Source organism: Salmo trutta, chromosome 34, assembly GCF_901001165.1.
Source record: "Salmo trutta chromosome 34, fSalTru1.1, whole genome shotgun sequence".
Lineage (NCBI taxonomy): Eukaryota > Metazoa > Chordata > Actinopteri > Salmoniformes > Salmonidae > Salmo > Salmo trutta.
Window position 1 is genome coordinate 5,469,808 of NC_042990.1, and position 14,741 is coordinate 5,484,548.

Below are 14,741 nucleotides of genomic sequence, written 5' to 3' on the forward strand. Positions count from 1 at the left end.
CCGCATGAAATACCACCATATATAGATTCTACAGATCCTTCTAAGTATTTATTATCCTACGTTTCCTGTACAGTGCTATATTTGTACCGTATAGTGTCCAGGCAGCACATTTTTAAGCTATTTGACCACAGTAAAAGGCCAGCAACACTCCATAAAAGGCCAGCAACACTCCATAAAAGGCCAGCAACACTCCATAAAAGGCCAGCAACAACTCCATAAAAGGCCAGCAACAACTCCATAAAAGGCCAGCAACAACTCCATAAAAGGCCAGCAACACTCAGAGCCCGATGAAATGACACCAACATATACAATTCTACAGACTCTACTAAGTATTCCCTACAATACTTTTACGGCAGCGCCCTGAATATTTTTTGCTCTATATAGTGATTTGCATTGTGGCCGCCAATGTAACGGTTGGAGTAAAGGGCCAACAACACTCCGTATTATTCAGATCCCTTGAAATGACACCGTATATACAATCTACAGACCCTACTGAGTATTCCCTATAACACTTTTACTACGGCACCCAGAATAGTTTTTGCTCTATAAGCCAATATGTATTCCGTATACAGTGATTCGCATTGACGGGATTTATTTGACCTTCAAACTTGTTTTTTTAAAACCCACATTGAATGCAAATTATTTCTTAAATATGAACACATATGAATCATTGTTAATGTTTAGACACTTATTTGTCATATAAATAAATACAGGTATTTAAACTTTACTATTACGTGGGGGACTTTTATTTAGAAATGTTCCCAAATTCTGTGACCCGGAAGTACTTGTTTGTTGCTGCTGACGAGACGCTGATCCGGCAAATTATCTTACTAATGGTATGTCTGGTCACCCAAATTCATTTTCTAACCCAGATAGTAGAGTGAAAGGCCTGAATGTGTTTATTTTCATGCATTATCTGATTGGTAGGCCTACTAGGCTTTTGGTTTGACTGTATGCTATCCTTTAAGGACAGCAACTGATAGTCAGCCTACAAAACTTCAACACCAAACTTCAACAATTTAATAAGAATAAGGGGTTTGACAGACAGGTGTATGAATATACCTGAAGTTCCGATTTCCATTCATGAGGTCTCTGTCCCCGGCTCCCAATGGTCAAATCTCAACGCAGCTCCTGTTCGTCTGACGCTATTACCTCAGCGTTGGAGACGTTCCACCCGACCACTCTCTCAAGCCGACACCCCGGCTTCTGTCGCTGATTTGGACACGGGCCGCTGGGGTGTCCGCTTAACCCGAGATCCTCCCAAATTGCCCCCGTTGTCAACCGGCACAAGTTGAACGACGTGTCCCCTTACTTTCGTTAAAGCACTAATTGTTCTCAGGTGACAAAATATATATTTTCAAAGACTCAAGTCCCAGAAAATATTTCAGAGCCTCGGATACTCCACTGCTCCTATTCCTGAACGATTTTAAGGCTATATCTCAATCGTTTAGGGTTTCGCCTTGTCATTAGTTGCCAGGATAATATCAACAACATGTTTGTTTTTTTCGGACCATAAAAGGTAACCTTTTGGTGTTCTTCTGCCGGCAAAATTGGTGTTTCACTCCCTGGTGCGTTCTCTGTACTACCGCTGTGAAGCGGGCAAGATTAACTAAGTAATTTCCGGGTCACGGATATCGTCTTCTTCTGTGGTATATTGGCGATTGCACAATTTAATGTACATCCCGCCACCTACTGTGCGGGATGGAAACAGGATTCCCCCCAAAACGGCCAAACTACCAACAACAAAAAAACGACCAAACTGCAAAAAATAAACTAAATCAAACAACTTTACTGTTTAAAAAAAACAGATTTTTGGCTGGGTTTCTGTACAGCACTTTGAGATTTCAGCTGATGTACGAAGGGCTATATAAATACATTTGATTTGATTTGATTTGATTTAAAAGATGCTTAAAATTACTAAAAGACAAAAAGCGATTGTAATTGTGTTGATTGTGCTTGGGAAAAAAGATGGAATCAAATCAAATGTATTTATATAGCCCTTCGTATATCAGCTGAAATCTCAAAGTGCTGTACAGAAACCCAGCCTAAAACCCCAAACAGCAAGCAATGCATGTGAAAGAAGCACGGTGGCTAGGAAAAACTCCCTAGGAAAAACTCCCTAGAAAGGCCAAAAACCTAGGAAGAAACCTAGAGAGGAACCAGGCTATGAGGGGTGGCCAGTCCTGTTCTGGCTGTGCCGGGTGAATATTATAACAGAACATGGTCAAGATGTTAAAATGTTCATAAATGACCAGCATGGTCAAATAATAATAATCATAGTAGTTGTCGAGGGTGCAACAAGCACGTCCGGTGAACAGGTCAGGGTTCCGTAGCCGCAGGCAGAACAGTTGAAACTGGAGCAGCAGCATGGCCAGGTGGACTGGGGACAGCAAGGAGTCATCATGCCAGGTAGTCCCGAGGCATGGTCCTAGGGCTCAGGTCCTCCGAGAGAAAGAAAGAAAGAGAGAATTAGAGAGAGCATATTTAAATTAACACAGGACACCGGATAAGACAAGAGAATACTCCAGATGTACCAGACTGACCCTAGCCCCCCGACACATAAACTACTGCAGCATAAATACTGGAGGCTGAGACAGGAGGGATCAGAAGACACTGTGGCCCCATCCGATAATACCCCCGGACAGGGCCAAACAGGCAGGATATAACCCCACCCACTTTGCCAAAGCACAGCCCCCACAAGGTTTTAAAAAGGTTGCGGTAATATTTCATTCAGTAGAGAAATATGTCTAAGGCTTAACTAACTCTGTCCCCCGACTCAATTTACGCCATAAGTTGTGCCAAGAGACCCCTTTTTTTGAGGAAAAGCCATGTTTTCAAAACTGTAATGTTTACATGAACTCTGATAATCTCCAGGGATGCACAACATCCTGAAATATTTATGCAATAAGGCCTGTCGTGCCTGGATACTTGAGTAAAAATAAATGTTTTGTTATATTCGTGGTAAATGGTCTGTTCCCAAGAAAGCTAAGGTAACTGAGCTAAATGACTATCACCCCGTAGCACTCACTTCCGTCATCATGAAGTGCTTTGAGAGACTAGTCAAGGATCATATCACCTCCACCCTACCTGACACACTAGACCCATTCCAATTTGCTTACCGCCCCAATAGGTCCACAGACGATGCAATCCCAATCACACTGCACACAGCCCTAACCCATCTGGACAAGAGGAATACCTATGTGAGAATGCTGTTCATCGACTACAGCTCAGCATTTAACACCATAGTACCCTCCAAACTCATCATTAAGCTCAAGACCCTGGGTCTCGACCCCGCCCCGTGCAACTGGATCCTGGACTTCCTGACGGGCCGCCCCCAGGTGGTGAGGGTAGGAAACAACATCTCCACCTCGTTGATCCTCAACACTGAGGCCCCACAAGGGTGCTTTCTCAGCCCTCTCCTGTACACCCTGTTCACCCATGGCTGCGTGGTCTTGCACGCCTCCAACTCAGTCATCAAGTTTGCAGAAGACACTACACTGGTAGGCTTGATTACCAACAACAACGAGACAGCCTACAGAGAGGAGATGAGGGCCCTTGAAGTGTGGTGTCAGGAAAATAACCTCACACTCAATGTCAACAAAACAAAGGAGCTGATCGTGGACTTCAGGAAACAGCAGAGGGAGCAGGCCCCTATCCACATCGACGGGACAGTAGTGGAGAAGGTGGAAAGTTCTAAGTTCCTCGGCGTACACATCACGGACAAACTGAAATGGTCCAACCACACAGACAGCGTGGTGAAGAAGGCGCAGCAGTGCCTTTAGTTACATCACCACACTCCCTCACCACACTCCCTCTCTTGCTCTTGGTCCTCACCTTGATTTTACACCTGTTTCTTTATGAAAATATTTAGCAAACTCCATGACAGTACCTAAAGCAAGGTGCTATAGCAGCACACAAGTAGCCTACAAATGCATGCTGGGCCGGGCATGCCCTGAGCTAATTAAGTGAAGTAAGCACTACTGGAGCGAAATTGGAGAGGGCTAGAAGGCCGATGCTTCAGCCTTTGCGAAACTCGCTCCAGACTCAAGTCAAATTGGGCATGCTCCACTCCTTGCTCCACTCCAGCTCACATACTCTGGTAGCTGTAGCTAGTTGGCTAGCTAGCAGCAAGCGAGGGATAAGAACTTTGCCACTGAGCATGGCAACGGAACATAAAGAACTAACGACTGGGTCATGTTTGTAAAGATCAAACTAATCTAACGAACGACTGGGTCGCGTCTCTAGCAATCAATAGATGAGTAAGTATTAATTTGCTTATAAAAAGTATGAAAATATCAACAAAAAATAAGTTTCGATCTTGTCTCATCGCTGCAACTCCCCAACGGGCTTGGGAGAGGTGAAGGTGGATTCATGCGTCCTCCGAAACATGACCGCTTAAACGCACTCCTTAACACCCGCCAGCTTAACCGGGAAGCCAGCCGCACCAATGTGTCGGAGGAAACATCGTTCAGAAAGCGCAATGGGACAAGGAAACCCGGGTCTGTACTAACCGCTATGCCACTAAGGAGGCGCAAAAAAATAAGTTTTAATACCGGGAAATGTGTGCTTTAATATTTTTGGGGGGCAACTGTGGTATAAGCGGGATAAACGCCTCTGTTCTGTACATTAATGTATATCAGCACGTCTAATGTACAGAACATCTAATGTACAGAACGTTGGCATTTATCCCTTACATATCTTTGTTAGAAAGAATAGTATATTTCCCTTGATGGAGTGATGCTGATTGTAAAAATGGGATAAACATACCCGTTCTCCCCTACACCCACAATGCGCTGATTGGCCTGTTAGGCATGATTGAATAAGGCTTCAACCAATGACCCACAAAAGAGGGCATGTCCCATAGTGAGATGTCGAACCGAATCGACTGAAAGAGAATTACACTTTGTGAATGAAAAACGTTGTCAGTGATCCTTTATGTATAAGGGATTTGACAATGCAATGCATAGGGACAAACACACTTCCATCTCTAGTCCAAACTTTATCACTGGCCTCAGTACTATGCATCCAGAATAACATTATTTATATATTTAATATGGTATATAGTACTGTACATCTGTAATTAAGTTATTTATATATTTAATATATAGTACTGTACATCTATAATGAAGTTATTTATATATTTAATATATAGTACTGTACATCTATAATTAAGTTATTTATATATTTAATATAATATATAGTACTGTACATCCATAATTAAGTTATTTATATATTTAATATGATATATAGTACTGTACATCTGTAATTAAGTTATTTATATATTTAATATGATATATAGTACTGTACATCCATAATTAAGTTATTTATTTATTTAATAGAATATATATCAATTATATTAAATTCATTATTTACCATGCAATTCCACACTCCAGACTTCAGATGGCACTTTTGATCTATTTCAGCATCCGTTTACTAACCAAACCTGAAGAAGAGAAGAACCAGGGCTGTGGTAGCAGAGGCAGGGAAATACTTGGGATTGTAAGGATTTGCTGCAGAACAGCTGCAGGGGGTGTTGAGTGGTAGTGTTCTGACACAGGCGGTTGGTGCCACCTTAATTGGGGAAGACAGGCTCGTGTTAATGACTGGAGCACAATGGGTGGAATGGTATCAAATACATCAAACACATGGTTTCCATGTGATTGATGCCATTCCATTTGCACCGTTCCAGCCATTATTATGAGCTGTCCTCCCCTTCAGCAGCCTCCATTGGTTCTGGAATAGGACTAGATAGGGTTAAATAGTGGAATGGGTTGGTGTTTTTTAGAGAGGGCTAATAGTTGGCAGGGCAATTTTCCTTTTTCCCAATTTTGTATTTATTACCTTATTAGGAATTTGATGTCGGTTGTATGCACTGTACTGTAAGTCGCTCTGGATAAGAGCGTCTGCTAAATGACTAAAATGTAATGTAAAATGGTTGGCCGTGAATGGCCTCACACACCAGCACAGTAGGTGGCAGTGTATGCATCTAAAAGTTGGATGCGATCTGCCAGCCAATTCGCTAAGAAGAAGAAGAAAAGGAAGAGAAGAACCAGGAAGCTTTAAAATTGAAGGAAATGCTTTGAGAAAATGTGAGGTGCCACGACTATTTAACAGGTATTTACAGTATGACATACTAGTTTACTCTTAGAAATTCTTCAGTGACGACAGATTCAGTAAGCTACATCAAGTGTAAGAACTTGATCTGGCAGTAATGTGGCCAGAATTCAAACAAACATGATTCGTTTGCGGTAGCTTATAAACCTATACATTGCACCTGAGATATATATATATATATATATATATATATATATATATATATATATATATATATATATATATATATATATATATATATATATATATATATATATATTGCGTTTTGGTGTGTCCTTTGCATCCTGATGCACAGGAAAGTAAGGGGGCTTTCGCACCAAATTGGTTTCGAGCGTTTTTTATGAACTCTTGCATATTCGCCCTTATTTCGGTTCGTTTGGACGGGTGTGAACTCTATCAGCACACGGGAGCGCACCAACAACGCACTGTGGGAGTGGTCTCGGTCCGATTCCATTCGTGACGTGGTGCCAGTCTGGACCAAAAACAGGAAAATAACCGGAGGCACGCAGTATTATTGGTTGTTTGACTGAACATTCGATGATACTCACACAGTAGCTGACCATATGTCTGAAACATTATGTGAGTAGTCAGCGCATTTATGAGAACATGCTGATTAGGGCCCGAGTCTATACCAGGGATAAAGACTACTGAATTTACCCTATTCACGGAGTGGTTAGAGCGAGTGGCTATTGCGCTGTTTTCTCCTGCATGTTGTTGGAAGACGAAAGTGATACGAAGTTTGAGAGACAAGTTATACTTCTTGATAATCAATAATGGATTAAACATGAGCATTTTTTTCTCTAATAAACAAATACTTGCATGAACACATGGTTTTGTTTAGGCGTTTTAGTTTGTTTGACATTGGGCAATCAGATGCCTCATAAGTCCTCAACTGGCAGCTTCATTAAATAGTACCCTCAAAACACCAGTCTCAAGGTCAACAGTGAAGAGACGACTCCAGGATGCTGGCCTTAGCAAATAGCATGTTCAATTTTACCACATTATACATACATTATCCTTATCCTCATTTCTCTTGTCAAATACAGTAGAATGGACAAGGTGATCAACTGCTTCAGTAAGAGACCTGATGCCGTGGCCAGGCTGATATGCTTCCCATGGGCAGGTGGAGGCTCCATACACTATGCACGCTGGGGGAAAATCCTCACCTCCATTGAAGGTAATGATGATGATAATAATAATAATAATACATAGCCATTTTCAAAGACCCAAAGGCGCTTTACATAAGGTACTATTGTTTTTAGAGCCCGACCGATAAATTGGTTGGCCAATATTAGTCTTTCACAGAAATATTTGTTGGTCTTTATTCCGCATATAATCCTGCGATATTATAAACATAGAAGTAGCGAATACAGTAGGTCTTCTCATTTGCTGTCATTTTTAGGATTTTTCAATGGTTGCCTAAAGATGGCACTCTACGAGCTGCTTATTGAACAACATTCAGCCCTAAGTCGAGAGAGAGTAGGTATGGTGGTTTGACGGTGAGTAGCTTGCCACATCTAGTGACGGCATATTTGAATAAGTAAATAATCAGAAGTACACTTCACCAAGCAAACAGCCCTGTCCTCATCCCATTCTCACTTAGTTAATGTTAGCTGGCTAGCTAGACAGCTATGTAGTTAGGCTCTATCTAGCCAGCAACATACCTTTGGGCATGTAGTGTGTGTGGACACCTGCTTGTCGAACATCTCATTCCAAAATCAAGGGCATTAATATGGAGTTGGGCCCACCTTTGCTGTATAACATACTCCACTCTTCTGGGAAGGCTTTACACTAGATGTTGGAACATTGCTGCAGAGACTTGCTTCCATTCAGCCACGAGCATTAGTGAGGTCAGGGACTGATGTTGGGCGATTAGGCCTGGCTTGCAGTCGGCGTTCCAATTCATTCCAAAGGTGTTCGATTGGGTTCAGGTCAGGGCTCTGTGCAAGTCAGTCAAGTTCTTCCACACTGATCTCGACAAACCATTTCTGTATGGACCTTGCTTTGTGCACAGGGGCATTGTCATGCTGAAAAAGGAAAGGGCCTTCCCCAGACTGTTGCCACAAAGTTGGAAACACAGAATTGGCTAGAATGTCATTGTATGCTGTAGCGTTAAGATTAACCTTCACTGGAACTAAGGGGCCTAGCCTGAACCATAACAGTTGGCACTATGCATTGGGACAGGAAGTGTCCTCCTGGCATCTGGCAAACCCAGATTTGTCTGTCAGACTGCCAGATGGTGAAGTGTGATTTATCGCTCCAGAGAACGCGTTTCCACTGCTCCAGAGTCCAATGGCAGCGAGCTTTAAACTACCCCAGCCAACGCTTGGCATTGCGCATGGTGATCTTAGGCTTGTGTGGCTGCTCGCCTGTGGAAATCCATTTCATGAAGCTGCCGACCAACAGTTACTGTGCTGGCGTTGCTTCCAGAGGGAGTTAGGAACTCGGAGTGAGTGTAACTGAGGACAGACTATTTTAACGCGCTTCAGCACTGGGCGTCCTGTTCTGTGAGCTTGTGTGGCCTACCACTTTGCGGCTGAGCCGTTGTTGCTTCTAGACGTTTCCACTTCACAATAACAGCACAGTTGATCGGGGCAAGTCTAGCAGGGCAGAAATTTGACGGATGACTTGTGTTGGAAAGGTTGCATCCTATGATGGTGGCACGTTGAACGTCACTGTGCTCATTCTACCGCCAATGTTTGTTTATGGAGATGGCTGTGTACTCGATTTTATACACCTGTCAGCAATGGGTGTGGCTGAAATAGCCGAATCCACTAATGTGAAGGTTGGCCACATACATACGTGTGTGTGTGTGTGTGTGTATATATATATTTATTTATTTATTTATTTAACCTAGCTAGCAATCTCTGTGCTACTCGTGTGCGAACACTGGACTGGCGCCAAAGTGAACACTCCTTGATACAAAAATTGCACTTACTGTGTCGGCCTATTATGTTAGTGGGCTTATTTAGTTAGTTTTCCACAAACTGCAAGATAGTTGGCGCAGATCTATCATTCGGGTCATGTGCTTGCATTCATGAGATAGACAGCTAAATTTGGTGTATGACTAAAATGCAGGAAAATCCTTGCCGCAATGGTTAACGTTTTCAGTCATCAGCGTATACCATTTGCAGTTGAAATATACACTGAGTGTACAAAACATTGACACCTGCACTTTCCATGACATGGACTGAACAGGTGAAGCTATGATCCTTTATTGATGTCACTTGTTGAATCCTCTTAAATCAGTGTAGATAAAGGGGGGAGACAGTTTTAAAGATGGATTTTTAAGCCTTGAGACTCCTCCTCGGCATGGATTGTGCGTGTGCCATTCAGAGGGTGAATCGGCAAGCCAAAAGATTGAAGTGCCTTTGAACGGGTTATGGTAGTAGGTGCCAGGCGCACCGGTTTGAGTGTGTCATGAACCGCAACGCAGCTGGGATTTTAACTCTCAACAGTTTCCTGTGTGTATCAAGAATGGTCCAACACCCAAAGGACATCCAGCCAACTTGACACAACTGTGGGAAGCATTGGAGTCAACATGGGCCAGCATCCCTGTGGAACGCTTTTAGCACCTTGTAGAGTTCATGCCCTGTCAAATTGAGGCTATTCTGAGGGCAAAAAGGGGTGCTACGCAATATTAGGAAGGTGTTCCTAATGTTTTGTACACTCAGTGTATAGCCAATACATGTTGTATTGAATATCAGTGTAATTTACATTCTGGTTTCTGTAAGAAAACATTGGCGTAATGAACAGCTAGCATGTGCACTAACTAAGATCTCAATGCAAGTTTTCCATAAAGTGTTTGTTTACATGACCTTTGACTATTGACAAAAGGAACACCTATGTGAGAATGCTGTTCATTGACTACAGCTCAGCGTTCAACACCATAGTGCCCACGATCACTAAGCTAAGGAATCTGGGCCTAAACACCTCCCTTTGCAACTGGGCTGTAGTGGAGCGGGTCGAGAGTTAAGTTCCTTGGTGTCCACATCACCGACGAACTATCATGGTCCAAACATACCAAAACAGTTGTGACGAGGGCACAACAAAACCTTTCCCCCCTCAGGAGACTTAAAAGATTTGGCATGGGTCCCCAGATCCTCAAGGTTCTACAGCTGCACCATCGAGAGCATCCTGACCGGTTGCATCACCGCGTGGTATGGCAACTGCTCGGCAGCTGACTGTAAGACACTACAGAGGGTAGTGCGAACGGCCCAGTACATCACTGGGGCCAAGCTTCCTGCCATCCAGGACCTATACAATAGGCTGTGTCAGAGGAAAGACTCCAGTCACCCAAGTCAGACTGTTTTCTTTGCTACCACATGGCAAGCGGTACTGGAGCGCCAAGTCTAGGACCAAAAGGCTCCTCAACAGCTTCTACCCCCAAACCATAAGACTGCTGAACAATTTATAAAATCGCCACCGGACAATTTACATTGACACACACACACACCCCCCCCCCCCCCCCCCTCCCCCTCCCTTTTGTACACTGCTCCTACTCACTGTTTATTATCTATGCAAAGTCAATTCACCACCACCTACATATAGAAATGACCTCAACTAACCTGTACCCCTGCACACTGACTCGGTACCAGTGCCCCCTGTATATAGCCTCGTAATTCTTATTGTGTTTATTTTTATTTTAGTCTACTTGGTAAATATTTTCTTAACCCTTCTTGAACTGCACTGTTGGTTAAGGGCTTGTAAGTAAGCATTTCACGGTAAAGTCTACACTTGTTGTATTCGGCGCATGTGACAAATAAAGTTTAATTTGAAAGCACTGCATTGAATGTACTCAAAACAAATACTGACACTTAGTGGTGACATGAACTGCATTTCACTGCATAGGTTGTGAACTTGTGAACAGTGACGTTTCAGATTTGAGACTAAGTGTAATTCATTCATCCCTTGTTTAATAGTTTGCTTGTGGTGCTTCAGCAACAAAACAATTCTGCATTTTTATCCTCTGCTATAGATGGACAAATCTTTAAGTTTTACCTAAGAAGGTAAACGGAACAAGTGTTTTGTATTTATGGAGGATTTAGTAGCTTTTTGATGTAAACCACATTTTAATATTTAGTTAAGAAATCATCCTTTATAGTATCTGTTAATCCTTTGGAGCACAGTTTGTGTAAAAAAAAAGAAGAAAGTTTGTTTTTCATTCCACCTCTAAAAAAAAATAAAAATATTGATAATCAGTGACTTTTTCCTCCCTAAAATCAGCATCGGACCCAAGAAACCCATATCGGTCGGGCTCTAATTTATATTATAAAAATAGGATTGGTTAATTGAAATTGCATCACGATTCATGAGCTGTAGGTTTAGTGAAGGAGAAACATTGTCTGTTTTAAAGACATTTTCTATCTCCCACTTTTTTCTTTGCTAGTGTTTGCTGTTAAACTTCCTGGCAGGGAGGCTCGAGCCAAAGAGCCCTTCTTTCAAAGCATGGAGCAGATTGTAGATGAGGTCATCAATGTGCTACTGCCGGTGCTCAAGGAGAAACCATTTGCCCTCTTTGGCCACAGGTACAAGTAGAAAAATGTCATCAGTGTCACTTAGGTATGAATCTCCTCACCTAGAACCAAATCAGGTTGTCACGAGTACAGTTAGTTTTTGATGGCACACTTAATTACTGAGGGTACTGTTTGCTCTATAATCATCATGGTCCTTTCTTATCTGAAGCTACATTTTATTGATCCATAGTTGTCAGAATTGTGATTACCTTTTATAGCTATTCTGCACTGTCACAGCTTTGGCGCCATGACCAGCTTTGCTATAGCAGATACTTTGAAAAGAGTCCACAAGTTGGAACCAATTCACATCTTCCTGTCTGGTGCCTCTGCACCCTACGTGAGTACTATAATAGCAATCATGTAAAAACGGAACAGCATTTATACAACTTTACTACGACATTTGTATGACATGTAACCATATGGGCATTTCTGCTATTACTTAATGTACTGACCTAAAGCAGTCATCCTTTAGTTTTTCCTTGCTTTCTAGTCGGAGATGCGTATCCAAGCCCCAAAGAGAAGTGATTTATCAGATGAAGAGTTCCTCCAGTGGATGACCAGGATTGGTGGGACTCCCCCCGAGTTACTGGCCAATCCTGAGGTTGTAAAGCTCTTCCTACCTGCGCTGAAAGCCGACCTCCACGTGGTGGAGAACTACAGGTGGGCATCTCTAACTTTGTCACAATTCTCTCTTTCCTCCCAAAGTGTGCAATTTCACTAATTTGAAAGGAAATTGCTGGTATAAGAAATATGGTGGAAATTTCCCCTAGTAGTGAACAAGTGCACACTTCAGAAGTAGGGAGATATTATTGGGACGCACATTCTATTAGCATCTCTGGCCTGTAAATGTTAATTAGCAACACGTTTATTACCCCTTATACCATGGCATTGTTGAATACTCAATTCTGATTGTCGAGAAGGGCATTTGAGAGCGTGCATTATTTCCCTATAATGCACTGTATAATTCAATGGCTATGAAGTTAAAGAGCATCTGAACACGCCGATTGGCGCGTGTGTTTTTCTGTTTCTCATTAGAAAAACAAGATTTCAGTCTTGGAGGTGTGTTTCCTGACCGATTCCGCGGTCGGTTAATGTTTGGCCCCCATGAGACACTAGCCTATTTCAATTCCTCAAAATCTTCAGAATGAATCTAAGATAATTCAAGAAATCTGTAATAAATGTTGATGTTTTAGTTGAGTAATTATTTGGGGTATTTCTCAAGTAAAAAGAAAAGTGCAACATGTCTTAATCAGTCGGAGCTGCTGGGCAGGTCTGTTTCGCTGTCTATGCTATTGGATGGAGTGCAATCATCGCAGCTGTTCACCCCATGTTAGTGGGAAAATAGACAGTCAAATTAAAATTTACCCATTGTGGTACACGGATGTTCCAAACTCCATTTTAGATGAGACTGACTTAATAACAAAAATAACTTTGACTTTAATCGATTCTACATAGCCCGTTTTCAAAGGCAGTCGCTCTTTAGTTCTAACATGGTCTGTTTTGAGCTGCTTTTGTATACATTACACATGTATAAATATGTAATAAAGATTGTTCTTGTGTTCCAGGTGTGACAGGCCAGAGAGTCCTCTCTCATGCCCAGTCACATGCTTCGATGGAAAGCAGGACATGCCTCATGACTTACAAGGTCAGAGCTCTGATGTCTCGTGCGTGTCTGCTTTCCATGTGATGTCTAGCGATTCTCTCCATCAGTTACACTGCTGTAACACCCTATGATTAACACAAATTGCATGACTGTATGAGTACTGCACGTGTGTAAAAAAACATGGCCATTAATAGTCCTAAGTGATGAGCACAGTTCAGCTGTAGGTTCCTGGCTGTTTGTGTAAGGTCTTCAGAGAACTCTTCATCAATTCTGTGGTCCTTTTGAAGTTGCTTTAGAACTTTAGTTGCTGAAACCGAATTGTGATCTGTTTCCATCGCAACTGTAAATGTGGTATGTGTCTTTCCCTTTTCTCATTTAACAGCATGGAAAGACATATCATCTGGAGATTTTACAGTGCAAATGCTACCTGGAGCTCACTTTTATTTAAAAGATGCAGCCAATGAGAAGGTCATATTGGACTACATCACAAAGTATCTGGAGATGGCGGAAATTGACTACTTGTAGCTATGAAGGGCACAGTGGCAGAAAAGGAAATGTATCATTTTATGTTTCCATTGTAGTGACACAACCAGTTTTTGAAGAATAGGAGTCCAAAAAGCATTTCAACAGTAGTATCTATGCCTTTGAGCAATAATGCAAATGATGGAAGTAGGGTTTGTTGACCATGTGAATCTAGCCGATGTGTTTAGGATTTTACGAGTGACGTAAGATGTATTACAGCCTAAAATGGAATCCAGAGAGATTGCCTGACTAGTCCTCAAATCAAATTGTATTGGCCACGTACACATGATTAGCAGATGTTATTGCGAGTGTAGCAAAAATGCTTGTGCTTCTAGTTCCGACAGTGCAGCAATATCTAACAAGTAATATCTAACAATTCCACAACAAATACCTAATACACACAAATCTAATTAAGGAATGGAATAACAATATATGGATGAGCAAGACAGAGTGGCATAGGCTAAGATGCAATAGATGTATTAAATACAGTATATACATGAGCTGAGTAATGCAAAATATGTAAACGTTATTAAAGTGGCATTATTAAAGTGACTAGTGTTCCATTATTAAAGTGGCCAATGATTTCAAGTCTGTATGTAGGCAGCAGCTAGTGATAGCTGTTTTAACAGTCTGATGGCTTTGAGATAGAAGTTGTTTTTCAGTCTCTCGGTCCCTGCTTTGATGGACCTGTACTGACCTTGCCTTCTGGATGGTAGCGCGGTGAACAGGCAGTGGCTCAGGTGGGTGTTGTCCTTGATGATCTTTTTGGCCTTCCTGTGACGTCGGGTGCTGTAGGTGTCCAGGAGGGCAGGTACTTTGCCCCCGGACGCGTTGTGCAGACCACACCACCCTCTGGAGAGCCCTGCGGTTGTGGGCGGTGCAGTTGCCATACCAGGCGGTGATACAGCCCGACAGGATGCTCTCAATTGTGCATCTGTTAAAGTTTGTGAGGGTTTTAGGTGACAAGCCAAATTTCTTCAGCCTCC

The 14,741-nt window shown here is 42.3% G+C and overlaps 2 protein-coding genes across 4 annotated transcripts in view; one reads left to right on the forward strand and one right to left on the reverse strand.

Moving 5' to 3' along the window:
• The window catches only part of LOC115173386 (protein argonaute-3), a 52,999-nt gene extending 51,344 nt beyond the window's left edge, over positions 1-1,655 (reverse strand). Inside the window, exon 1 of one of the 3 annotated variants that reach the window (XM_029731421.1) lies at positions 1,063-1,655. In XM_029731421.1, the coding sequence (XP_029587281.1) occupies positions 1,063-1,081 (19 nt within the window). In that variant the 5' untranslated portion in view covers positions 1,082-1,655. The remainder of the gene's footprint in view (positions 1-1,062) is intronic. The other 2 variants (XM_029731420.1, XM_029731419.1) reach the window with 2 other exon arrangements.
• A 4,359-nt stretch (positions 1,656-6,014) lies between these two features.
• Positions 6,015-13,994, forward strand: olah (oleoyl-ACP hydrolase). Its single transcript, XM_029731422.1, has 7 exons — positions 6,015-6,114; positions 7,161-7,291; positions 11,504-11,642; positions 11,868-11,967; positions 12,121-12,290; positions 13,196-13,275; positions 13,616-13,994. The coding sequence occupies exons 2-7, from the start codon at positions 7,165-7,167 to the stop codon at positions 13,756-13,758; spliced, it is 759 nt and encodes a 252-aa protein (XP_029587282.1). The 5' UTR covers positions 6,015-6,114; positions 7,161-7,164; the 3' UTR covers positions 13,759-13,994.
• The last annotated feature ends 747 nt before the right edge of the window (positions 13,995-14,741 follow it).

Coding starts and splice junctions, on each gene's coding strand:
- olah (XM_029731422.1), top strand. CDS start 7,165: ATGGACAAGGTGATCAACTGCTTCAGTAAGAGACCTGATGCCGTGGCC. Junction 7,292..11,503: donor AATCCTCACCTCCATTGAAG/GTAATGATGATG, acceptor TTTCTTTGCTAG/TGTTTGCTGTTAAACTTCCT. Junction 12,291..13,195: donor CACGTGGTGGAGAACTACAG/GTGGGCATCTCT, acceptor CTTGTGTTCCAG/GTGTGACAGGCCAGAGAGTC.